This window comes from Sander lucioperca, chromosome 18 (assembly GCF_008315115.2).
Source record: "Sander lucioperca isolate FBNREF2018 chromosome 18, SLUC_FBN_1.2, whole genome shotgun sequence".
Taxonomy (NCBI): domain Eukaryota; kingdom Metazoa; phylum Chordata; class Actinopteri; order Perciformes; family Percidae; genus Sander; species Sander lucioperca.
This window is the reverse complement of record NC_050190.1, coordinates 668,139-694,681: the sequence shown is the minus strand read 5'-3', so window position 1 is coordinate 694,681 and position 26,543 is coordinate 668,139. Positions and strand designations below refer to the sequence as shown.

Below are 26,543 nucleotides of genomic sequence, written 5' to 3'. Positions count from 1 at the left end.
CCCTATTTGCAGGTGTGTATAGTCATATAAACCAAAGTGTTGGACACAGATGAAACATTAAGGGGTTGCCAAAAAGATTACAATTCACGAGTGGAACAAAGTGTGTAACGAGAAATTAATGGCAATCCATCCAATAGTTGTTGGAATATTTAGTGGCTGGCGGACCAACCAACATCCTTAGAGCCACACTGCTGGCATGGCTAAAAAATATTGTTAAAAAAATAAATAAATGTGGCCTCTGAGTTTTTATTTCTTTGTTGCCTTGTCAGTCAGTAAGGGAGGAACTTATTTTAAAGACTATAAACAAATAGGACAATCCTTAAAAACCAAACCTTTTGCAGACTAGTTACTTGAGCTGTGTGAGCCTGCATGGAAAAAAATTAAACAATGACACAAAAGATAAATGTACCAATCTGTACTAGCACTCTAGCAAGTGTTGGGCGGAAAGTGTGGCTCAATTAGTTGCCAGATTAGTATGTACTTTTCCATTAAGCCCAGCACATGCCTTTGGATAAATGCAGGTAAATCTGAGCTGTGCTTAGTTTGTGTACTTCACCAACAGTGCAGGCATTCTTTGGAACAAAGGTTACCTCTGTGTGACAGAAATCCATTTGTCCAGTAACATACTCAGAGGCTGGAGCTAAGCAGCCACAGCTGGCAGTAAAACAGCTTTCTATCTTTTTTATCCATCAGGCTAATGAAGGTTGTAAAATGGCCAATAAACATCCGTGTTATCGCTGTCTTTTTAGTACAGGCTGACACTCACTACAAGGACAGCATACAAGGACAGCAGGGTTCATAAAGTGCAAATGGAGAGAGTTTCAAAGTGATTTATGTATTTAATATAATTCCTGTAGTGTAGCTGAAACATTATTGTTTTTGTGGTTTTGCACACCTCAATGGTAAAGCTCATAAGTTCTTTGAAAAAGCCAAAATTCCTTTACACTATTGGTGTTAAAACCTCCTCAAAGAAACTCCTGAACACTGTCTTACTTGCAAAAAAATAGTAAATTTGATTAGGGATGTCCAATCAGAGTAGCCTAGAAATCTAGACACTCCCTAGCGGCAGCAAATGTAATTTGCAGCCAGGGTCAGTCTAGCAACTCTCCGTTGGCTTGCGAGCTGGAAAAACCAAACTCTGGCCGTGCCAATCACATCGTGTATAGAGTCGGTGGGCGGGCTTATGGCTGCTGCTGCTGGCGAACAGCGGTGTTTGGAATCGGCTTTGCGACTCTGGAAGACTTGGAGTTAAGCTTTTCTTTGAGAAAAGAACAAAGAACGACACTGAAGTCATTCTTAAAAAAGGAAGATGTGTTCGCAGTTTAAAGTTTAATCTATCAACTAGCTCTGCTACCTTCTTCGTTGCTCTGGTTGGTTGTAGCGCTATCCTATTGCGTGCAGAGGGAATTTGAAAGACAACCGTTTATCCCGCACCTTGGATTGAGCTCCGTCAATGGTGAGTTACCAGACCCAACATCTTGATAAGGGTCTGGCTTGTCAGGCTACAATCGGCGCTGATTTTGGCTTTTTCTTTTTCTATCTGATCGGGGGTTGGAATTTACCCCGATTACCTTACTCCGATCATGTACATCAGCTTGTACTGATGGCCTCCTTTACTCACACACGGCCAGCGCCACAGACACACCACCAGACCGCCTGGATGCCAGCACTTTCTAACCAATATGGCGCGCAGCCACTCACCAGTGTCTGTCTAGAGTATCTCGTAACTTGTAGCCCTTGGCAACGAGTAAAACAGTCCATCTTTCTTAGTCACCCTTTTTAACAGAAGTTGATTACTGTAATTGGCCACACTTTGTCCGTGATTCCACCAGGAAACCACGCTTACAGGCCGTTATTCCCTGGAGACATCGGAGAAAATCAAAGATTGACTTTAGATTGAGTTTAGTTTCCGTTGTCCAGCGGGAAACTTTAGACTGTTTATTCTTTGGTTGGGGGTTTGCTGGGATCTTAAAGAGAACTGGACTCAGATCGGGACTCGGCATCGGCAGAGATTCAATATTTAATAAATCAGATCGGGGGTCAAAAAAGCTGATCTGAACTAGGGCTGGGTGATATATCGATATTATATCGATATCGTGATATGAGGCTAGATATCGTCTTAGATTTTGGATATCGTAATATCTTAATATGGTATAAGTGTTGTCTTTTCCTGGTTTTAAAGGCTGCATTACAGTAAAGTGATGATATTTTCTGAACTTACCAGACTGTTGTAGTTGTTTCCCCACTTAGACATTATGTCCACATCATTGATGATTATTTATCTAAAATCTAAGTGTGAAGATATTTTGTTAAAGCACCAATTAGTCAACCCTAGAATATCGCTGCAATATCGATATCGACGTATTTGGTCAAAAATATTGTGATATCTGATTTTCTCCATATCGCCCAGCTCTACTCTGAACACAACTATCTCACATTTTTATATTTGAAATATGTATCTGTATTGTGTTAAAAACTTGACAACATGTTAGGATGAGGCCACAATTCAATATTAGCATTTATTGTTTCAACATGTTGTGATATAATAAAACTTTCTTGTGTCTTAATCATTTGGATCAGTCTCACATAAAACTACTATGTTCATATATTCATATTAAAATCCATTTCCCACAATGTAGGTTTACCTTTTTATTGTATGGCTTTGAATATTTAGTTAACATGCTTTGATAAATATTGCCATTGTTATATTTTGCAAACGCTTTTCTCCTCTAGTTACACTATAATGTGTAGTAGGGGTGAAGGATTAATAGTTTTCAAGTCGAAAATCGAGATTTGAAAGAATGCGATTAGCTAATTAAAAAACTATTCATCATCATCATCATCATCATCATCATCATCATCATCATCTAATCATGTTAAATATTTAGTTGAATGTTTGGTGTAACATTTGGTTTAACAGTTTTTATTCCTCTCTTTATTATATTTTTTGTTTTTTCATAAGATAAATGCTGGAATAATGTCACCGATTCTTTACAGAAATCTCCTATTTTCAGTGGATTTTTCATTTTTTTTTTTTTTTTTTTTTTTTTACTTCCAACATGATCGTAGAAGGTGCATCATGTAACTAAAAATAAACGCAAATCGAATCGTAATCACAATATCTGGCAGGAAAATCGCAATTTGACTTCACTTTTTGCCTTTTGTAAGGTAGTGACGTAGGTATACTGTAGGCTAAATGGGATAAGGTCTTGTCCTTATTGGCAGCTACCAGCTGTTAGTAGTGTTAACCAGTGCCTTAGCACCCAGCACCATCAGACAGCTCTGACGCAACATTTCCCCTGAAGGCTGATCTGTGGGACTGATACATGAGGGTTGTCATATAATTCTAGTCTGTGAGGGGAAATCTGAGCTGTCTCAACAACAATGAAGGAAACAAAAGGCTTTTAACAAGTGTGCAAACCTCAGCAGCTTTCATCTGTCGTCTCTTTCTCCTGGCTCAACTGTCACCCCTCTTTCTGGCTGCGTTCACACTGCAGACCTGCTTGCTGTTGCTTACATCCAACTTTTCTTTGACAGAAAATGATTATGATCAGATAGGCAACTATTATCATTTAAGTGATTTGTTTTTTTTAAGCTTTAATGCCAAACGTAGCTTTGTTTCAGCTCTCAGTCGTGGAAGATTTAGGTGTGCCTATTTGGCGTGGGGCGGGTTTATGTGTCCTTCCTCAAAACATTACGTTTTTCAATTTCAAAAAATGCAATTTTCTCATACATTGTGTTTGTTGTGTCTCTTCTTTGTAGTCGTGTTGGATCTCTTTTTGGTCATTTGTTTTCTTTGTGGTTGTTTTGGGTCTCTGTGGTCATTTGGCGTCTCTTTGTAGTCCCTTTGTGTCTCTTTGAGGTAGTTTTGAGTCTCTTTTCCACGTCTTTTTGGACCGTTATTGTCACTATATCTGTGTCTAAAACGTTGGAAAAGCTTGAGCAGATAATAAATAACACTCTCAAAAGATGGATGACAAAACCTGCTAAAGAAGTCCACTGGGGACAGACTGCCATCATTAGTTTTTAGAAAAGTCATTTAGTCAAATTCATTTGGCTAAGGTGCTGCCCAAAACGGCCTCGGGTGCTGCACCTAAACCTTATAAACCCTGCATTCATGTGACACACGCACAAAAACGCCCAAATTCAAACATATACAGTGTTATTAGCTTCATTCATCACCGGCCAAATTGGCTAGGAACTTTACAGTGTCACCCGCCACAGTTCATTTTTTACATATGGCGGGTTGGCAGGTGTTGATTTAAAGCCCTGGCTATAATATGTTAAAAACATTTAGCACTTTATGCCTAAAGGTTACCAGAACTCAAAACAAATTGGTCTTCAAAGTTAAAAAACGTGTATTGTTTCATCATTGCGTCGGTTACAACTTCTCAAATATGAAGATTTATTTGTCATTGTAATTGAACTCAATACCTTTTTTGGTTTTGTTTTTGGCTGATGGTCAAACAAAAGCAATATTAAAACAACCACCTAGGGCTCCAATAACTGTGTGGTTTTGTTTTTTTCATTTTATGGATGTATAAGTTAATCAGAAAGGATATTCATCATAGGCCATTGCCATTGCCGCATTAGTTTAATCTCCAAGATGTGTGTGTGTGTGTGTGTGTGTGTGTGTGTTGACAAGTGTGTCCTTTCACCTCCACAGTACCCGTTCACGCTGGGCTTCTGCTTGGCTCTCTGCTGGTGTCTGCTGGTCTGTGTCAGCCGGATCTACATGGGAATGCACTCAGTCCTGGTAGGTACACACACACACACACACACACACACACACACACCAGTGTTTTCCCTAGCTTTGTGGAAGACTAATGGTGGTTTTTTCCACTACATGGTACCTGCTCGACTCGCCTCGACTCTACTCTTTTTTGGTTTTCCATTCTGATAAAAAGTCCCTGGTACCTGCTAACAGGTACTTTATTTAGTATCTCCTCCGTCCAGGTTCCCAGCGAGCTGAGGCGATACCAAAAGGTGAGGTGAAAACCTGCAGACTACTGATTGGTTGGAAGGAATCGTCACTAATCACTGCGTCATCATTGCTATAGCGACAGACGGGGGTGTCCTGAACAAACCCAACATTTTTAAATAGTTTAACCAGCTGTGTTTTTTTTGCTGCCTCCAGCTTCTTCAGAAACTAAATGTGTCTTCTGGCAAACAGCCACATGATGAGAATCAAACACCTTCCACGTTCTGTGTGTGTGTCGCGTTAGGTCGCGGCAGTTTCCTGCGGCGTCGCTATGACGACAAGCCACGCTCGCCTCACGCTTGAGACGGTACTAAATCTGCAATGGAAAAAGGAGGACGGGGCACCGCGGCCGAGCTGAGTCGAGCAGGTACCATGTCGTGGGAAAACACCATAAGGTGCTGGTATTTGGTAGGGGGTTAGGCGTCCTTCCTCAAGAAAATGGGATGTTTTTCAATTTATAAAAAATCTATTTCCCTATACATTTTGTCTCTTTTGGGTTTTTGCATCTCTTTATGGTCATGTGGTCTATATTTTTTTGTAATTTTTTGTTTTCTTTGGGGTTGTTTTGGGTCTCTGTGGTCATTTGGCGTCTCTTTGTGGTACTTTTGTGTATCTTTTTCGCATCACTTTGGACCGTTATTATTACCATATGTGTGTCTAAAACGTTGGAAAAGCTAGAACACTCAAAAAGTTTTAAGACTAAACTTGCTAGAGAAATCCAGCTGCAAACACTAGATCTGAGAAAAGTCTCTTTTTAGTCCCATTCATTCGGCTTAGATGGTGCACGAAACGGCTCGGGTGCTGCACCTAAACCTCATAATGGCGGGTAACACACCCTGCACACACGCACAGGCACAGATGGTGTCGACCTTGTCACCTTCAGTGCCAGTTTGTCGTCATTGTGTCCGTCTGAACATGATAGCTGACATGTGGGAATCAGTATCCCAGAGCAGAGCTGGCTCTGATGTCAGCAACCCAAACACCTGTGTAACTGTAGACGTACAACACACAGAACAACCACACCTATTCACAACACAAGTCTGGAAAAGAAAAGAACTGTGTGGGAAAATAACTTTTTACATTTACTGTGGCCTCTGATCACTTCCTCAGATCAGCACGGCTTTGCTCGCTAGTGCCCTCCATTTTTTATAGATTATCTTCGTTTACTGGTCGGTCAACGGGTTGATGAACTAAGTCAAACTGATAGTGAATGTGCAGAGTCATTGTACATGTTGTGATAGTTGAGCCTTAAAGCTCACTTTTGACCTGTGGATCATTTCATCTGTCAAAATGATCTCAACAGCGTCCACTTGGTGTCCTTTCCCAAGATTATGTATGTAAATGGAACAGAACACCAGCCACAATGTTGAGATTAAATCCAAAAGTAAGGTCTGAAAACGTTTACATTTAAAACTGTGAAAAATAAAAGTTGCAAGGACCCTCAGCGAAACTTTAACTTGTTGTTGGGCTGCTTGATTGGGATTTATGTTTTTGCTTGAGTCTTATTTGAATCTGCTGTGAATACAACATATGTGCAGTTCACCAAATTATAGTGGTTCACATAGTGTCTGATACGTTTTTAATTACCTACAAATATTATATAATGTTGACTTTATAAATCTTATCCAGGCATGTTTATTTTACACATAAAAAGCACTGAATAATAATGATGAGTGAGTCCGTTTTATTATTTAAATAACCTGAATCAAAAACTCTAGATTACATGTTCTCGTTCATTCAAAAAACCAAACTGCAAATATTTTTCAACTCAAAAGTTTGACTGCTGGACACAAGATGTCTCCTACTTCCCTGTAAAGTCCATTCTCAGTACGTCACCTGGAGGTTTCAGGTTTCCACATCACAGTGTAAATTGCATACTGCCCTTGGACCACAATTGGGCCCCAAACTATTTGTGATTTCACATTATCAAGCTTGTATGCCCCAGTGTTAAAACTGTACGTACTGTACATCATTCTGCACAGTGAAGCTCCAACATCCAAGAGAAGTAAACCACATTTTCAAGTGGAGGCGGACTTTAACATTTTCTAAACTGCCAGTCTTTGTTGTGTTATTTGTGTGGTGTGACTAGCCGGCGTAGTGTGAAACAGGAAACCTGTCCACACATTGATTTTAAAGCGTAACTTCAGTTTTGTTTAACCTGGACCCTATTTTCCTGTTTTTGTGTCTAAGTGTTTGATGGGAACAACAATCTTTGAAACTAGCCAAGTATTGAGCGCAGAACAAGGTTGCACAGGTAAAGTTAATAGGCAATTGCGCACCTTTTAGTTAGCGTCCTCTAAAAGTGCTGTTTCTGCCGCTGACAGACTCAGATTATTATTCTGAGTGTCTAACAACATTATGAAAGGATCCCTACAGAGATAGACCTTTTAGTTAAAGAGTAAGATCCTTTTAGTTTAACATGAAACAGCCCCGAAATCACCATCACCAAACTCCACCAGACTCCATGTAAATATACGGTAAAGATTAAGGAACCAATTAATAGTTTAATTAGAAATCAAATGGACTGTTTTCTAGATGGTATGTTGTTTCCCAGGACTGTCAATGTCTCAGCAGTCTAGTTTTAAAGCTATAGTGCGTAGCTTCTGCCCCCCCCCCCATGAGGAATTGTAAGTAATGACAACAATTCTGTCGACACATCCACATGATACAAGCCTTCCGTGATCACGCACGCGCCCCCCACCCCTCCTCCACGCAGTTGCTAGTAGCCAAGGAGGACACGGAGGATTAAAAAAAACATGATGGACTCTTCAGAAGAGGTCATTATCTTCACTCAAGTTTCTGAGTGGGAAAGTCAGCGGATGATCCAAGCCTCTCCAGCTTCTACTTGCACTACCTTTTTACCACACGGCTATCGGAATATGCATCATGTCCTCAACACGCTCAGGCCCGCATCTATCTCTGCTCAGTGCAGATCTAAGTGGTAAAGATGATTACCAGCAGCATTTCCCAATTCTTACTGGCAGCAGGGCTTTGGCTGGATGACATCATTGCTGTGCAGCACAGGTAGAGTCATGAAAAACATAATCCAACACCACTGAATGGGTGTGTTTTCTCCTGCATTACAGTATCTCTCAAAGTCTGGGTGGCAACCCACCCATGGGTTGTGAGACACTGTGAATGGGTTGTGAAGAGGTCACCAATAACAAAAAAAAAAAAAAGCAATAGATAAAGTACAATTATCTGTAGAACATTTGAGTGTGCTTGCTGCAGTGCATATTAAAGAGCCTACATGTAAAAATCCCTTTTGTCTTTTTCAACCGACATGCATGTTGGCTTGAGTGAGATTTGAACCCTGGACAGCATCTGCAAAATACAAGCACAGTGTAACATCTAGGGGAAGATTTCTTTTATTAAACTAGAAACCTGCTTCGATGAAACAAGTACATTGACGAACCAATGGTTGTGAATTAAAGAAGAACCACCAGCCAATTCTCCCTCTGCCCTCAAAGTAAAGTGGTCCTTGTATTTATGTGAGAGAGTTCATGAATTGCCTTGTGAGTATTTGACAACACAATCCTCAAGCACACATAAGCGCACTTCACCGTCTCGATGAGATGTAATTGGACCTTGAGTTACAATGATCTTGTCAAACTGGTATTAGACAATATGTATGCAGTATGTAAGACTATATGACTTGACATGTGATATAAAAATGACATAAGATAGATTCAACCTTATTTATCCTGAGGGAAATTGTTATACAGCAGTTGCAAAAAAGTGGCAAAGAGTCCAAATAACACACATATAAACAATAAAGATTATCAGTGAGGAGCAAAAACCCAGCTTGCTGTTGGGTCTGGATGCGGCCCCTGGTTGGGACTTTGGTCCCTAGGTGGTCCTGGCTCTGGGTTAGCCCCTGTGTTGTCCTCCCGCGTCAAAATGAACACTTTTGTACTAGGCTTTTTTCTATATCTTGCTTGCTTTTTTCAATGTTTATGGCACTTTATTTCCCATTACCACCAGTATATTCACCACTAGAACCAACTTGTTACCTCTAGTTTTACACTTATTTTTGGAATTCATGGTCAATAAACCTCATTTACAGTATATGAAATTATCTATTTTTTTTGTGTTAGAAAAAAGCTGAAATTATGAATGATTTTGTATAATACTTAAGATCAGAGGAATGTGTCAAAGTTTAGTCAGGATAATGCTATAAAAAACCACCCAAACTTCCCCACTGGGAAATGATGTCAGTCCCGGAGAACTGTTGGGGTCGGGGCTGTCTGTCGCCCCGGGCAACAGTCTCAGTGGTCACAGCTGTGTCAGAAGGATTGGTGGATGGCGCTGCGGGACCAGTTCCAGTACGCTGGCCGTCCTCCCAGACAACGTTTAGAAGGTAACTCCACATCAGAGACTCTCTTTAAGGGCTTTTTGTGGCTGCCCGTAGGTGGTGTCGTGGCCAAGACCTCCACCTCAGCAACCACACACACATCTGCCGGTTCACGTCGCTTTACATACTCACCAGAAGTCTGTCTCCGTGACCATCTCAACAGAAACCGATTCCTGCTGTATTCTTAGATACAGTAAACAAGGTCTACCCTTTCTGAGTCAGACCTTGTTCATTTAAGGCAGGGTTTGTCAAACTCAACTTCACTAAGGGCCACACTGGAAAAAGAGAATCACATCAAGGGCCAGACATGTCTAGTTTATTGACATGCTTTTATTTCATCCAAAAAAGTCAAATATCTTTGACTGTATGTCTCATATAGTCTTCTCACATGCAGTTTGGTCTACAAAAATCCTAAAGCAAGCCTACACACGATATGCAATTTGCTCGCAGAGCAAAGCGGATCGCAGGTATTCGTCATCAAGGGTGGCAAGGAAGCTATTTCCCATTGCTAGGTAACGCCATGCTGTTATGTCATTGGTTGCGCTTTCGAAAGGTCAGCGGCAACTAGGTCAAAGTTGAAATAATGTGAACTTTTAGCGCAGTGCAAAGCGGCAAATCCGAGCGGTGTGCGACGCCAGGGGTAGCGCAGCGACTAGTTGGGCGTCACCGCCCTCCCCCGTAGGAAATCAGTGGAATGGCCAGCGCAAAGCGGTTTTTCCACCTATCATGTGTAGGCGGCTTTAGCCATCATAGACTTTAGCAAATCAAGCAAAACAACGATTACATTTTTTTAAAGTCACAGCAGACTCCCAACAACCTGTTTCAAACTCAGGGGCTCAGTGTGGGGGTTTTTGAGTCTCAGAGTCTGAAATCTGCCAAATTCTGCTTTAAGTGTCGCGTAATTGCAGTTTGAAAACAGATTTCCTGTCTCTTTGGTGTGGCGCACAACTAGGCGGGCCAAAACGTATTGTTAAACTAAATTGATATGCAGGCCGGATCAAATAATTCTTTGGCCCACGGGCCTTGAGTTTGACACATGATTTAAGGTGATTCATTAATTCAGCAGTTAATTTGATTTGCAGTTCACTTTGCAGTAAATTATGAGACAGGCCTGAGTCATCCTGCAATGTGAGGCCCGCCTTGATTGTCCTGGCGTTTAACCAGATTCAAGTGCGTCCCAAAACAGTGCTACAACTGTCTGTGAAAACCAGACATCACAAGGGAGGTCACTGCTGTGATTAGGGCTTTGACACAGACAGCAGTCAAGTCCTCATAATATCAATAAATAAAATTCAAGGGTAGTTTTTGTTGTTGTTCAAACATGATCTTTTGTACATGTTTGAACATTTCAACCCTTTTTCTGCATCCCAAGATCTACCCATTGAGCACTATCAAACTATAGTGATAGTTGTTATAATCATGCAATCTGTGTCTGCTTATCTTACCTGGATAAGGATGTTAAAGCATATGCCTTGAGTAAATGACAAAACGATCTCCTCAGGCTCTTTGGTCCTTACTCCTTTCTGACCCTTTCAGTTTCAAGTAAACTGATGGACAAATGTTGTCCACATGGCAGTTTAAAAGGAGACTGAATGTGATTTAGAGCCTAATGTTCAATCAGAATAACAACATAGCTATCAATTTGCAGAATATTGAAGTTTTTTTTATTTGCCATTTGTGCATACAGCAAACAGTCCAGGCACATAGGAATTCTTGTGCAGGCTTCTTGAGTCAAGTAAAGAGTAAAAAGAGTTAAGGGCAAAGAAAAGCACACCGACTATAATAGAGAAAGAGTATACAAGCTAAACAAATTAAAATCAAATAAGACAAAAACAAACTTAGATACTATACAAAAGAGTGCAAAAAACATAAATTATAAATACTGTAACTGGAGAATACAACTATGGGGGATATTGCAATTTGTAACGAGCATAAATATTGCTATTACAGCGTAGAGTTTACTTAATCAGACAAGGTCTGAAGTGCAATAAACCGGTTAATCTGGCTGTAACATATCAAACTAGCAGTGTTTGCCCTCGGTTTGTGGAAGACTTAGGTGCACAGACTTGGCGGAGGGGTTTAGGGGTCTTTGTTATATTTTGAAATAAAAGAAATATGCAATTTGACATACATTTGGACCATTATTATCACCATTTCTGTGTCTGAAATATTGAAAAAGCTAGAGCAGATGGTAAATGAATAACACTCAAATAGCTTAAAGACAATACTTGCTAAAGAACTACAATCATTAGATCTGAGAGAAGTCTTTTAGTTCGTTTGATGCTTTCTTCAACGTTTTTGGCGCATTTTACATTCATTCAGGTCAGGTGCTGCCAAAAACGGCTCGGGTGCTGCACCTAAGACTTCTAATGGCAGGGACAACCCTGAATACGTTATCTAACATGCAGGAATGGAGTATTTTTAAACTGCAGCCGTTCTGCATCAGAGGATGCCAATGACTAAACATTGTTTGTCTGTTTACTTGTCGGTTTACAGCGAGCAACCGTTTAACCACCTGTTTCCCTTTACTATTTCTTCCTGTTACAGTTTGTACTCTACATGTCTTCTTCCTCTCACTCAGCCCTTTCCGCCTCCTCTTCATCTTCCTCATCCTCCTTCTGTTCCTGCATGTCTCCCAAAGCCTGAATGTGACCACTGTCAGGATAAAATTGTGCGTCTAAAACCCAGAAACTCCTGCTGCTCTTCCTCAGGGTTTTCCTCCCTCTAATGATGATGTAAATAATGTCCATAACCATAGCAGCCCAGGCTTTTGATTTCAGTTTACTTTCCACCAGTAACTCGCGACGTCAGTTCATCTGTAAAATCTTAACAATCCCTTAAACTCTGATCTTAAGTAAGCTCTAAGAAACCATATTTTTCCACATACACATATAATCTGGATCAACTTTTACCAATGTTTCAGTTAAACTTCTCGTAATGGGCCAAATATTCAAAGATGCTATTTATTATCCCAGCAATCATTGCATCAACTGGGGAAAATCCCTGTAATTCAGACATATTTGGGATCTTTGGAAAATGTGCAATCTCTGCTCGACTTTAAAGTGTGTAAATCAGTTTTAGCTGCTGGGCTTTAACTTTGAACTATAAAATAAATTAGAAAAGTTTGTGTCTGTATGTCCACAGGGTTTCAACATAGGTCAAATATCAATATTTGAATGAATACAGGAGAGTGTCAGTGTAACATGAATATAACAAACCATGTTAATGAATGGGACATTCTAAACCGTAGTCATGTCAAAAATATTCATACTGCAACAGCAATATTTATAGTAATGGATTTAGACACTGCTGTTATTCTTTTTCTTACCGTTGTGTATATCGAACTACAGTTCCCATTATGCTTTGGGGGATGTACACAGGAAATATAATGTTGCCATGGATTCAGTGAGTTATGCTGTAAGCTACAACATGAGCCCCATTATTTTAAGGGGAGCGTGCCTATGTTCCCACAGCCCAATGGTCCCACAGCCCTATGTTCCCACAGCCCAATGGTCCCACAGCCCTATGTTCCCACAGCCCTATGTTCCCACAGCCCAATGGTCCCACAGCCCTATGTTCCCACAGCCCTATGTTCCCACAGCCCAATGGTCCCACAGCCCTATGTTCCCACAGCCCAATGTTCCCACAGCCCTATGTTCCCACAGCCCTATGTCCCCACAGCCCTATGTTCCCACAGCCCAATGTTCCCACAGCCCAATGATCCCACAGCCCAATGGTCCCACAGCCCTATGTTCCCACAGCCCTATGTTCCCACAGCCCTATGTTCCCACAGCCCAATGTTCCCACAGCCCAATGTTCCCACAGCCCAATGTTCCCACAGCCCTATGTTCCCACAGCCCTATGTTCCCACAGCCCTATGTTCCCACAGCCCAATGTTCCCACAGCCCAATGTTCCCACAGCCCTATGTTCCCACAATTCAAAGATTTTTTTCAAAAGTAGGCCCTATGTTCCCACAGATCCCACATTTCTAAGATTTATTTTTCCAAAATTAGGCCCTATGTTCCCACATTTCCTTTTTCAGAAATTTGTATCAGATTATCCCCCTAACCCTAATCCCAAAACATTTTTGTTGGAGGATAGGGCTTAAATTGAAGGGAAATGTAGGAACACAAGACCTCATTTTGAAAATGTATTAGAAATGTGGGAACATAGGGCTTTGGGAACATAGGGCCTAATTTTAAGAAAAATCTTAGAAATGTGGGAACATAGGGCTGTGGGAACATAGGGCCTAATTTTAAGAAAAATCTTAGAAATGTGGAAACATAGGGCTGTGGGAACTTAGGGCTGTGGGAACATTGGGCTGTGGGAACATAGGGCTGTGGGGACATAGGGCTGTGGGGACATAGGGCTGTGGGAACATAGCACTGACCCCCTCTTAAGACTGTTAGTTTCTGTTTGCAGTGTACTCAGGGATGTACATACATACAACTATTACTGGATTACTTTGATACTGAAGTTAGAAGGAGTCCCTTTTCTGTGCTTCTATGCATATTTATGGATGTTTAGAATATGGAAATCATGTCTTTGTTCAGATTTGAGAGTTATGACAGGAACACCACAGACAGCAGCTTCATGTTTTCTTTAACAACAACATGAACTGGATTTGTTCAAGCGATGATGTCAGAAACACAACATTTGCATTCCGACCTCAGAACTCAATAGGGCTGAACGATTAATTGCATTTGCGATAATATCGCGATATGTTAAAACGCGATTTCCTAATCGCAAAGGCTGCGATTTGGTCACGTGACTGGAAAGGGCTAATCAGTCTGCACTCCGCAGAGAAAGCATCAACTTAGCACGCTAACGCTACGTCGTACCTTGAGCTGATTTCTGTCATTCAAACAACTCTGAGTTGTAGTTTAAAACGTTTACAGCCATTTTAATAAAATGAAGGGTTTTATTCTGGCTCGAGTCCATACATGCAGTTAATGGGTACAGGAACGCAGAACTGAAGGCTCGGTTGGCAACGATTAGCTCTGATTAGCGGTTAGCTCCGGTTAGCGGTTAGCTCCGTTATAAAGATATGGAGTGGAGGAGCTGCCACTGAGAGGGGTAACAACCAGACTGATAAATGACGTTCGGGGAGCTTTCACGGCAGCGTGGCCGCGGTGTTTCAACAGTTTTATTAGTACAGTTAATCCCACGGCAAGAACACCAGCAACATGCTAACGTAACGATAGCCTCTCTGAACAAGAACACCAGCAACTAGCTAACGTAACGATAGCCTCTCTGAACAAGTGCACACGGCAGCACGCAACTTCACGAGGGGGAGGGGCTGGAGGCAGCTCCTCTCTGTGCACTGTAAAAAAAATACACGTGTGTGTGTGTGTGTGTGTGTGTGTATGTGTGTATATACTATATACTATATTTTTACTTATTTAACTGTCTAGTGTGTAATTGTGTGTTGTTCATACTATAAAATGAATAATACAGAAGACAAAGAGCTTAAAAAAATAATCGAATATCGAATCGCAATCGCAATATTTGGGAAAAAAATCGCAATTAGATTATTTTCAAAAATCGTTCAGCCCTAGAACTCAAGTAATATGGGATGGATCACATCTGTAGGTCAACATGCATCACTTCCAGTTGATAACAAAGCCTGATGTCTGTTCTGTAGGCTCTACAGTCGGGCCACTGTCAGGGACTGTTGTGTTTCAGGGAGTGGAGCTCTGACACATGGTGAGCCATTAGTGCACTGCTCTGCCAGGCCTGCCGGGCACTTCATGTCTTCTGGAAATCATCACGCCCAATGGAAACACTTCCTCCCTCTTTGTTCTGCAGGAAGAGCTCGGAGGCAAAAAAGCGGTTCTGACATCTGCAAACCTTTTACCAGACTGCTCACTGAGCACTTTCACTCACGTCTCTGGGGTTTATCCTCGATTTAAAGATGTGTTTGGTGAGGACTGCAGCAGCATGCAGGCTTTCTCTCAGTGTAGTGCAGGCCTGGTGGCCCACCGGGCCTAAGTTGCCCCCCACCAGGCCTAAGCCACTGGGAATTATTTTTTTATGTATTTCTTTAGTCGTTTACTAGGTTGTAAACTAAGACATAGGCATATTTTCAAATCTCCAGTTAGCTTTTAGCACTGACTTAACGTAGGGCTCTATGGAATCTGTCCTTCGAGATTCCATCCATGATTTTGTTATTATCACAAAAACTGTTGGGCTCTACATTAAAGCTGTAGTGCGTAGTTTCTGCCGCCCCCATGAGGAATTCTAAGTAATGACAACAAAACGGTCAGCACGTCGACATGATACAAGCCTATTTCCCTAAAGTCATTCTCCTTTTTCCTCTCACCTCTACAGATCCATAACACCGCCTCTAAAATTCATATGCGTCAGGCTAGAGGACAGTAAAAATAGAGAGGTGTTGTATGGTAAACACATTCTAAAGCCCTCTGCACATTTGTTGTTTGAGATTTTGGGCTGTATTAAGTCATAAAGCTGAAACTCGATTAATCAGTTAGTTGATTGATGGAAAAATAATTGGCCATAGATTAATCATTTCAGTCCTTTTTACAGACAAAGAAATCACAAGTCTTCACATACTTGTTTTCTATAAGCAACTGAAAATGTTTTGGGTTTGTACTTTTTCCCTATTTTCTGATATTATATAGGTCAAATAAGAAAATAATAGACACGTAAATCAATAATGAAAGTAATCATTAGTTGCAGCCACTTTCTGACCACAACTGGTGCACAGATTGAACTTGTACAATCATTTAATGGATGCTGATGGAAGGATCCATTAAGTCATTAAAGGTTCCAGATGAACAGCAGGCAGGAGTCACAGACAGGGTTAATTAGTAGATCCACTCCACTCGCGCGTGCGTGATTACAATAGAGAGGGCTGATTAAAGTTTGCAGCAGGAAGGTGATAAATCAGAGTACAACCTGTGAGGGGTTTCCTGCTGGTTATCTGGCTGCTGAGTCACCTTTAAACCTGCTGGTTATCTGGCTGCTGAGTCACCTTTAAACCTGCTGGTTATCTGCTATGTCACCTTTAAATGCTTGGACGGTAAAATGTGTCCTTGTACTGTCAGTCAGGCTGCATGTGACGGCAGCTCTGTGGCTCTGTCACTGGTAGTTCAGCATGGGTTAATGGCCGACTGTGAGATCAGGGCTTCTGTGTACCACAACGTGTATTTAGGCAGCTGAATGGTTATTTAAACTGTAACCGGACCTTCCAGTGTGTCGTCCAAGTGGGCTAACCTGCCATGCAAGCAGCTGAAATGCTCCAAGGCTTGGCCGGTGGATGGAGAGTGGTGTACATTTACAGTAACCCTCATTGATTTCTCATCCAGGGAAAGTAGACACTGTTTATGCTCCTGCTGTCAGCGAAGTAAATACTGAACACACCGAAGTCAGCCTGATGAGGGACTATTAAGTGTTTACTTACACCGGCCACCCACTGTGCACACACATAATGAATGTCCCTACACAGAGTCTTTGCAGCACACATGCATACTTTGAAAAAATCTCGATAATCCTATAAATTGCCAAGAAATCAATTTTCTCCAGCAGCAATTCTACCCTATCAAATACATCCCCCAGGTCTGTCATTTACATGATAGGCACGCAAACCAAGAAGACACAGAAGAGACGCACCCACCCGACATTTTTTCCCCTTCGATACCAATCTGATAAACATGCCGTATGGCAAACTGTTAAACATAAAATAAAAACGTTGTGAAAATGTCTAAATGTAGTTTTGTGGAAAACCATAGGGAGTCTATTTTTAATAACATTTAGCTAACTGCGAATTCCGTCGCGGTTGTGTAGCTGTCCATTGCCTTCACATATTACATGGCATGACTATTACATATTGTTGTGAGGGACAAAAATGTCTTGTGTTGTCCGAACCAACAGTCCAAAACCCAAATATGTTTCAGTTTACTGTGATATTAAATGGCAGATCCTCACGTTGAACATTAGCTGCAGAAGTGATTGTATATACTAAGGTTTTACAGTTTGTATATTGAGGCAACCATTTTTTTTACATTTACGCTTTCAAAGCATTTTGATCCATATCTGTTAGGGGAAAAAATGCATACAGCATAGTATTGCGATATTTTCCGTGGCAGTACTGTATGGATACACAGACGCCGAGTATGGATCTGTTATTATATACGTGTTTGTCATTCTGCAGCAATCAAACTGAAGTGAGATGAACAAACGGAGAAATCAAACAGATGTTGACAAAAGTTTCCTTTTGGGGGACATCATTTGAAATTGGGAAACATTTGAAGTTGGAAAAAAAGGTAATAACTTGCAATATATCGCAGAATATAGAAATATGTTTAAAAATCGCAATAATACTGTACCGTGACATAAGTATGGTGATGATGTCGTATCGTGAGGCCTCTGGTGAGTCCCACCCCTAGTATCTGTTAAAAAAAATGACTTGAAATGATTGTAAACGTAGTGATAGATGATGAAAATGAAATGTTCTTGCCAGTGTTTGTTTTCTGATTTTAGTTTTCACAGCTGATGATTGCAGGAATTGAGATGTACGTAAAAAAAAAAAAAGAAATAGCAGCACTGAAGCATTTAATTTATTCCAGATTGTCTCTAAAAAAGAAGTAATGAAGATGCTGACCACGCAACAACAGTTTAGTTGTCTGAGTCATCAGTTCACAGCTAGTTTTGAGTGGTTCAGCAGAAGTTCTTGGTCAGCTGTGCGGGAGGTTAAATCCACACATCCAGTACATTAAGTGACGCTGGAGCAGGAAGCCAGCTGTCACTTTTCTGCTCGGGTCAATGATAAACCACTGGGATCAACTTTGTGTTTGAGTCCGGAGTTCACTGCCACGTCCAGCTCGCTGATTTCCTGTCTGCTGTCTTCAACTTCCTTTATCCATCAGCAGGAAGCGCACCAATCAATAGCCACGGAACAAAAAAACGCATTTATTATTCAAATAATATAATAATAAGTTTCTTAAGGTTACAGGAGACTTTAACGTCGGCTCTTAAGATCATTCGTTAGTGTAATTTGCACACATTTGGGAAATAGTTGGGTCTCTGTAAATGATAGTGGTCTAGACCTACTCTATCTGTGAAGTGTCCTGAGAGAACTCCTGTTGGGATTTAACACTATAAATATAATTGAACCCTCAACTCCAAATCCAATCATTCATACGATGATGCTCCAACGGGCCAGTGTGTTGATGTATTCACTTGCCCGACGTTGCGTTTTACTTGCCGCAGGGCCATTGGGGGGGCAACCCTTATTGTTGAACCCTGCTCTGTTTGTATGTGGACTCTTATGTTGCACTCACGTATTCTGCACCCTGAACTCAGTCTGGATAATAGAGCTTTTTAGACATGTTGACATGTCATAGTAGGAACAGCACAGGTCTATTCAAACCCATTAATGACGGCTGCATTCCACTTAGGCAGTCCTTTTTTTGTGATTGTTGCGGGCAAAAATCCTTGATTATGCGGCACGTTTTATTAAAAAATGCGATGGAATATGCGGGATATTTATGCAATTTTATGCGATGAAATTGCGGGAACTTGTAAAAATTGCGGGAACTTGCAAAAACTGCGGGAACTTGCAAAAACTGCGGTTTCATCATGGCTTCATCGCGGGGTTTGCAGCTTTTCGATGATGTTCACGTCGCGTAATTACGTCACTTCATAACGTTCCCATGGCAACAGGGGAAAATGGCTGCTCTTGTGTGAAGTAAACGCAACATTTTTCAACTTTCTGCTAAGATATGTGACTTTTTTGCAACGAAAATGCGGGGATTATGAAATCATGCAAGCCCTGCATATTTTGTGCGGAAATCGACAGTTTATGCGGCGAAATTACGGCGTATTTGAAAAAATGCAGCTCCCGCATATATATGCTGACTTGGCTGATTATGCATTGAATTATGCGATCACATAATCACGTTTTTCTGGAGGGACTGCTTAGGAGAAGTCCTGGTATTGAGCATGCTGACTCACTGAATTAGCTCACTGGGACACTTGATGGAACTGAGCCATCGTTAAGGTTATCAATTTCAGCTGTGCTTTTCCTACTATGACAAGTCAACATGTCTGCTGTGAAAAAGGTCCATGGCGCCAGAAACAGTATGTACCGTAACCTTCTGTTTCTCTGTCTTGTTTTCCCCTCCAGGACGTCATAGCCGGCGTCCTGTACAGCAGCCTGATCCTGCTCGTCTTCCTGCCGCTGTTGGACCTGATCGATGGCTTCAACCTGACCTGTCGCTACGCTCCGCTCATCATCGTCTGCCTCCACCTGGGCCTGGGCCTCTTCTCCTTCACCTTGGACACGTGGAGCACCTCGCGAGGCGACACGGCTCAGATCCTGGGCACGGGCGCCGGTGTGGCCCTGGCCTCCCACGTCAACCACTACCTGGGTCTGATGCCCGACCCCGCCCTGGAGCAGCTGCCCTTCGCCCTGCCCGGCCTCAGCGCCGGCCTGGTGGGCGCGGGCGTGCTGCGGCTGGTCCTGGGCGTGCTGGTGCTGATGGCCACGCGGGCGCTGATGAAGGCCGTCACCATCCCGCTGGTGTGCCGGGTGTTCGGGGTGCCCAGCGCCGATGTGAGGAAGGCCCGGCAGCACATGGAGGTGGAGCTGCCCTACCGCTACATCGTCTACGGGGCGGTGGGCTTCAACGTGCAATTCCTGGTCCCGTTTCTCTTCAGCTACATTGGGCTCTCCTGATTGGACGTTCAGCCAAGTCCCTGGCTGGGAAACAGACAGGGAACCTTCTAAATGTTCACCTGATGCTGTTATCCGTCAGATTTTTCCATCCAGAACTCCTTTTGTCAGTCCTCTGGGTTTGGGACTAAGGTGAATTAAAGCCTGAAAGCTGATCTGGGTGCTGACATGTTCTCAGTTTTTCAGTTCCCCCCCCTCCCCCCTCCCGTCGTTGGCTCAGGTTGGGTTCAGGAGGGATTAACCACTAGCGGCTGGGAAATCTGGTCAACTTGGCCTCGACTAGTATCAGTTCTGTGGCGAGTGATATCTCTCTGTCCTGTTCTTTTAGAGTCATTTAAAATCAAGTGCGATGGCTCCACCTGGTCCCAGGACACACCCACTCCTCCTCCTCCAGCTTCATTCAAAGGAAACAGTGGCCTCTGAAAGACATACAACGCCACTGATCGCTACTGAAAATTGACCTGTGTCTTACTTTTTACATTTCATTAATGCTGTTGTTATTATTATTATTATTGGGAGTTCAGACAAAGAACCACACAAGCAAGTCTTTGGAAGACATTTGGGAGACATTTTTCCATCATTTAAACGCAGCATGTTCAGAGGAGATTGTGCACTTGAAGGCAACGTCTACCGACTCCACAGTCTTTTACCGGCTGAAAAGTGTTGAGTAACTCCTTTAAAACCTTAATAGGCGAGTGCTTGACACAGTGTGTTGTGTAGGGCAGCAGCTAACAGTTATTTTTCATCATCCATTCGTCGTTAAAAATGGCAGAAAATAATGACAAATGTTCAGTTACAATCCTCACATTTAGAGAATCTGCAACCGCGGAACATTTGGGGTTTTTTAGAGCGAAGAATGGCGATTGATTGCTTGTCAAAATGGTTGCAGATCATCCGTCTTGGTTCAGTGTTCAAACGCTGTGTGGTTCTTTGTCAGGAGGCTTCTTAATATTAATATTTGATCTCCCTCTGGTCTGTCTCTCCCCTCTCAAAGCAATACCATTGTATACTTCCATATTCCCGAGTTCATCCTGGGGGAGCTAGGTTTCTCTTCCGCCTTTGACCGACCCCCCCACGTCCCCACTCACCTGTGGAGTGGACACACCTGTGCTTTAAAGTTTTTGAACTTTGTCAGACTGAAACAGACCGACGTGTGTCAGGAATCAGAAATCAGTTTTCGAGGTGTTTGATCGTACGTGTACAGTTGTTTCCCTAAAGGGCTCTCCCCACTCTGCTCCGTTCTGATTGGCTGGAGAAAAAGCAAAAAGACCGAGCACATACTGACTGATCCAAACTTGACTTTTGTTTGGGAAATGTACAGAGAAGTTTGTCATATTGTTTTTCAATGGGATGTCAGGAATCTGCCCACTTGGCTCAGCTTTTTCTTTTTCTAACACTGTTAACTGACTTCCTGTCAGATATGCTCTTGATTGCTTCCACTTCCTGTGCAGAGGAGACTTTCATCTGGTCATATATTTATGACCGTATTCTGGAAAATATAACTTTTTATTCTCAAAGTAACTATATTCTTGAAATCATTCATTTTTTTGTACCCAACAGCGCTATAAAGTTTTTATTTTATTTTTTTGTGAAGAAACGAGTCCAAAAGATGTTGTAGTTCACTTCTTCCAGTCCAGCTTGTCAAATCCTTTTAAGTTTCCCTGAAGTTACTTGGCTGAAAGTTCGGCTCGCAAAAAAGTTGAAACAACCGGTTTCTGTTTTGCCATTGTATAGCAGCAAGATTGAATTTTATAGATTTTACAAATCCAAAGTCAGTTTTTTCATGAGGATCCAACACCAGCACATCTGAACAGAGTCCAGATGGACAGATGTACAAAGGATGCATACGCACACACAAAAACCCAATGTGTGGTGAGATGTTTCCAGAGCAAGTTGAAGGCCATCTGATAACCTGAGTGTTTCTGATTACAGCAGTTAGAAAGAACACCGCCTCCTCAGCGTCCTCGTGAACTTTGACTCCCAACTCTGAAGATTATATCGACATTCCAACAACACTGCTGCTGTTGGAGCAACAAAAACATGAAGTCAAGAGTAAAAGTAAAGAAACATTCTACATAGGGATACTCGCTCAAACCATGAACACTTAGATCGTACATCTACACTGCTACGTTTTAGTTTAAAAACAAATATCTTTTGCTACGTTTACACATCTCTCATTCCCCCTGCTCTGGCGTTTCTCCCCCTCTCATTCCCACCGCTCTGGCGTTCCCCCCTCTCATTCCCCCTGCTCTGGTGTTTCCCCCCTCTCATTCCCCCTGCTGTGACGTTTCCCCCCTCTCATTCCCCCTGCTCTGGTGTTTCCCCCTCTCATTCCCCCTGCTCTGGTGTTTCCCCCTCTCATTCCCCCTGCTGTGACGTTTCCCCCCTCTCATTCCCCCTGCTTTGGCGTTTCCCCTTCTCATTCCCCCTGCTCTGGCGTTTCCCCCTCTCATTCCCCCTGCTCTGGCGTTTCCCCCTCTCATTCCCCCTGCTCTGGCGTTTCCGAGTACTTTTTTTTTCCAAAGTGGAGAAAGAACTTTAAATATCTAAAACAATTTCTTATCAGCCAACGTATACGCAGATACAGTATATCTGTGATAAACTAACATCGGCTGGTTGAAAACCCTGGAAAAAGCTAGTGAGTGGACCTTTTGTTGAGGTTGTCTTCCTTCTTTTCTTTTTTTCTTGTGTAAAATGTTTTATTTGTGGCACCGAACACCACCCAGATTAGATGGTCCTTCAGTTGGCCACCTGTTACATGTACTGGTGCATAAAGAAGGAAAAGTGAGATCCAGTTTAGCCAGTCAGACAGCTGGAACTACAGTCACTGAGCAGAAACACCAGTGATGTCACACATTTCACTGGTGTGATGTCACACGTTTCTAGGGCTGGGTACCCAGTTCAGTACTTTTTAGGCACCGACCAAATTGCCTCTAAAGTATCGAGTATTGAAAAATGCCTCGTCATTCAATACTCAATTACATTACCTAAGGGGTCAATCTCATCAGCGTCAGTGAGCCAATCAACATGCAGCATGCTTCTACCAAGATCTAATAATGTTTGTGATTGGCTATCTAACACAGGAAAAACTCTCCGTTACACACACGGGGCTCACCTAGTAGGAGCTGAAAGATAACAAGATTTGTGCCGTAATGTGTAATAGTTATGTGTAATGTTGTAATTTATTTTTGTTAAAATGGATTTTATAAAAATGATATCGTAAAAAGTAGCGTTCAGGAACCGTTATTGAAGTCACGGTATCAGCACTGCTATTGATTTTTTGTAACGATACCCAGTCCTGCTCATCTTCCTGTCCAGTGTCTGTCCTGAATCTGTTCCCTAGCAGCTGTGGCTGAAGTGCCTTGCTCCATGGCACTTTTTGGGGGCAGTTGGCGGTGCGTTCAGGTGCTGCTGGGGACCTTTCCCCTCTGAACTGACAACCAACAGAGAAAAAAAAAACCTTTTCACCAGTCTTAATCGGCATCTGTGGTTCAGCAGGAAGCTGACTAATATGTTGTTGTTGTTGTTGTTGTTGTTGTTGTGTACGTTACTGTCCTAACATGAATGCACTGTTCCCAGAATGCACTGTGTTCCCCCTGAGCTGGGCAGAAAGGGTGAAGTTGGCCTGACATTGGACACCTCGTTGGGCATTAACCCGCTCATACCATGGTCACTTGCCATATATATATTTATTTAAACATTAATTTAGATTTTAATACGTTTTACAATCGAAATCTAAAGTTTTTTTCAAACAATAACTCTGTTTCCCTGGTTACGCCTGAGGGTTGGACTAATACCTGGAACAATCATTCCCATCCCATGAGGTTCTTATGCAATGCAAACGTTGTTCACTGCTCCAGGGAATAGAACGGACCTTAGATACGACTTGCCTCCCGTAGCAACGGGAGATATTTATAGTCCGCTCAGCTCATAGAACCCTTCAGCTCAGCTACGAGACAGGGAGCTAACGCTAGGCTAGCAAGCTAGCTATGCAGTCATGTCATTATCCCCAAAACAATATAACGACTTTTACGAACAATTGTATCCACTATGTGTAACATTACTGTCGGCCGCAGCCTGAAGCAGCGACCTGAACAGTGAACGGGATGTGAGATAACGTTATTCTCTGTGAAACAAAGTCAGTCCAGAGGGGCAGTGTAACTTCTTACAGCGTGTGTGTTAGCTCCATCCTGTGGTGTTGAGAGTATAACTTCTTACAGCGTGTGTGTTAGCTCCATCCTGTGGTGTTGAGAGTATTACTTCTTACAGCATGTGTGTTAGCTCCATCCTGTGGTGTTGAGAGTATAACTTCTTACAGCGTGTGTGTTAGCTCCATCCTGTGGTGTTCAGAGGACGAGGCACTGAAGCTAGTTTTACACTTATTTCTGGAATTCATGGTCAACAAACCTCATTTATATGAAATGATACCTAATTTCTGAGTTAAAGTATAAGTTTTGAACTATTTTGACTAGCAGTTAAGATCAGAGGATGTTGAGTGGATCACAGACGACGTATATGTCAACGTTTAATCAGGAAACCATTTCAATTTATTTTCAAATGCTTTAAATTTGAATGAAAACCCCCAAAATTCAATGAAAGTAATGATCCGATCCTTCATTTTACTCGCAAAGAGCGTCGTAGGGAACCATCCGTGTTATTTTTGGGGCAATTTGGTTAAAAGAAAGCAATATTTCTGACACAGAAACTTTGAAAACGCTTCCCATTTGACCTGAGGACAACGCAACAACAACAAAACAACGCACAAAGAGGGTTAAGGTTATCACATGTCACATGGATTGATTGGTCGGTTGGAAGGCGGATGAGGCGTTGCCTCTGCCCGGCTCCTTTCACTTCCTGTGGCCTTGCCTCGTGCACGAACATATTTCTGTTTGTTGAGCGTTTTTTTTTTGATGTGTGGTTTCCTCTCTGAACCTGTGAAACAGGAAATTTGTCCCTGTTCCCTTTTTTTTTTTCATCCATCAACAAAACGAACTGTTAATCCTGTGGTGGAGCTGCGTTTGTGCAAACAGTCTCAAACGTCACCTCTGTTCCAATAGATTTCAAAAAGCTTGTTTCCATCAGTACATGCATGAAAAGGTTGAGAGTCCGAGTTCCTGCTTGGTAAACATCCAGTAATTTCATTTGTCAGCTGTTTAAACCTGTGTACTTTCTCTTGTGATGTTTGACGCCAAGAGTAACCCTCAACCCAATTTTTTGACCTGGAGCTACATTTGTCAGACGGAGTTGGGACAGTGGTGTGGTGATAGGAAGTGAAGCAGCGATAAACAGGAGAGGCTGTAAGCATTTCACCACGTGGCGTTTACTTCCCCCGGCAGGAGGAAGTTTCCTCTAGCAGACGGAGGAGCCACCCAGGAAGTGAGATAGATAAATGAGATTATACCAAACTTCCCGACAGTGATGATAATTGTGTTTCCATTGTGAGGCCTCCACATGACCGCCACCACCCATATTGGTGTGTGTGTGTGTGTGTGTGTGTGTGTGTGTGTGTGTGTGTGTGTGTGGTTCTCGTTTAACTATATTCGTGGGGTCCAAGTACCGGGAGTCCACTATACTTGTGGGGTCCCGACAGCTTTGTGGGGCCAAAATGCTGGACCCCACAAGGTTAAAGGCCTGTTTGAGGGTTAAGACTTGGTTTTAGGATTAGGGTTAGAATTAGGTTATGGTGAGGGTGAGGGTAAGGGTTAAGGTTAGGCATTTAGTTGTGATGGTTAAGGTTAGGGTAAGGGGCTAGGGAATGCATTGTGTCAATGACAGGTCCCCACAAAGATAGTGCCACAAACCTGTGTGTGTGTGTGTGTGTGTTTCATCTTGTGTTTATTTTCGCAAAGCTGAAGCCAGCTGAAGATGGATTTTAATAATTGTTCAGTTAAATGTCGCAACTAAACCCTCTACAAAACAAATGAAAATAATCGATTCCAATAAACCACCTTAACAAAATTTGACAAATAACTCAAAATACCATGTCATTTCTGATACAGTTCATATTTGTTAGAGCACCCTGAAATCCCCTAATAACATTTTCATGATCTGTGTCATCCAGAAATGTGGCACAGCACCCTTTGAGACGTGTTATCATTGTATGACTTGGTGGAGAGTTCCCAAACTGTGTTGTAATCTCATTATCTGTAGAATCCCAGAATATGTCATGGTTCAAAATCTAAGTTATTTAGTTATTTGTAATCCAGAATTTTGTGATGTTGTTGAATCACCAACTTTGTTCAAATCTGCTTTTAGTGTGTGTGTTTTGGTGGGATCTTAAATTGTGTTTGTTGTTATACTAGATGTAGTTGTTGAAATGTCAGATATTGAATATTGATATTGAAATGTCAGATATTCTTGTAATCCAGGGGTAATAATTCTTGAATTCATTGGTTATAATCCCACATTTTCATAGCATCCCAAAACTTTAACAGCATTCTGAAACTTTTGTTATATAAGAACACATTTTGTGGTTACAGTCCTCAGAAAACACCAGATTTATCCCACATTA

The 26,543-nt window shown here is 42.0% G+C and overlaps 1 protein-coding gene and 1 long non-coding RNA gene across 2 annotated transcripts in view; one reads left to right on the top strand and one right to left on the bottom strand.

Annotated features, from left to right (window-relative positions):
* sgpp1 (sphingosine-1-phosphate phosphatase 1) overlaps positions 1-21,090 on the top strand; it is a 48,353-nt gene extending 27,263 nt beyond the window's left edge. The window contains exons 2-3 of the mRNA XM_031280410.2: positions 4,667-4,756; positions 19,484-21,090. Of these exons, the coding sequence (XP_031136270.1) occupies positions 4,667-4,756; positions 19,484-20,035 (642 nt within the window). The 3' untranslated portion in view covers positions 20,036-21,090. The remainder of the gene's footprint in view (positions 1-4,666; positions 4,757-19,483) is intronic.
* Positions 883-26,175, bottom strand: LOC118493742. The gene is made up of 3 exons (XR_004895719.1): positions 26,070-26,175; positions 9,170-9,174; positions 883-895 (listed from the first exon to the last, which is right to left on the bottom strand). It is a non-coding gene; the product is annotated as an uncharacterized LOC118493742 (long non-coding RNA).
* Between the last annotated feature and the right edge of the window lie 368 nt (positions 26,176-26,543).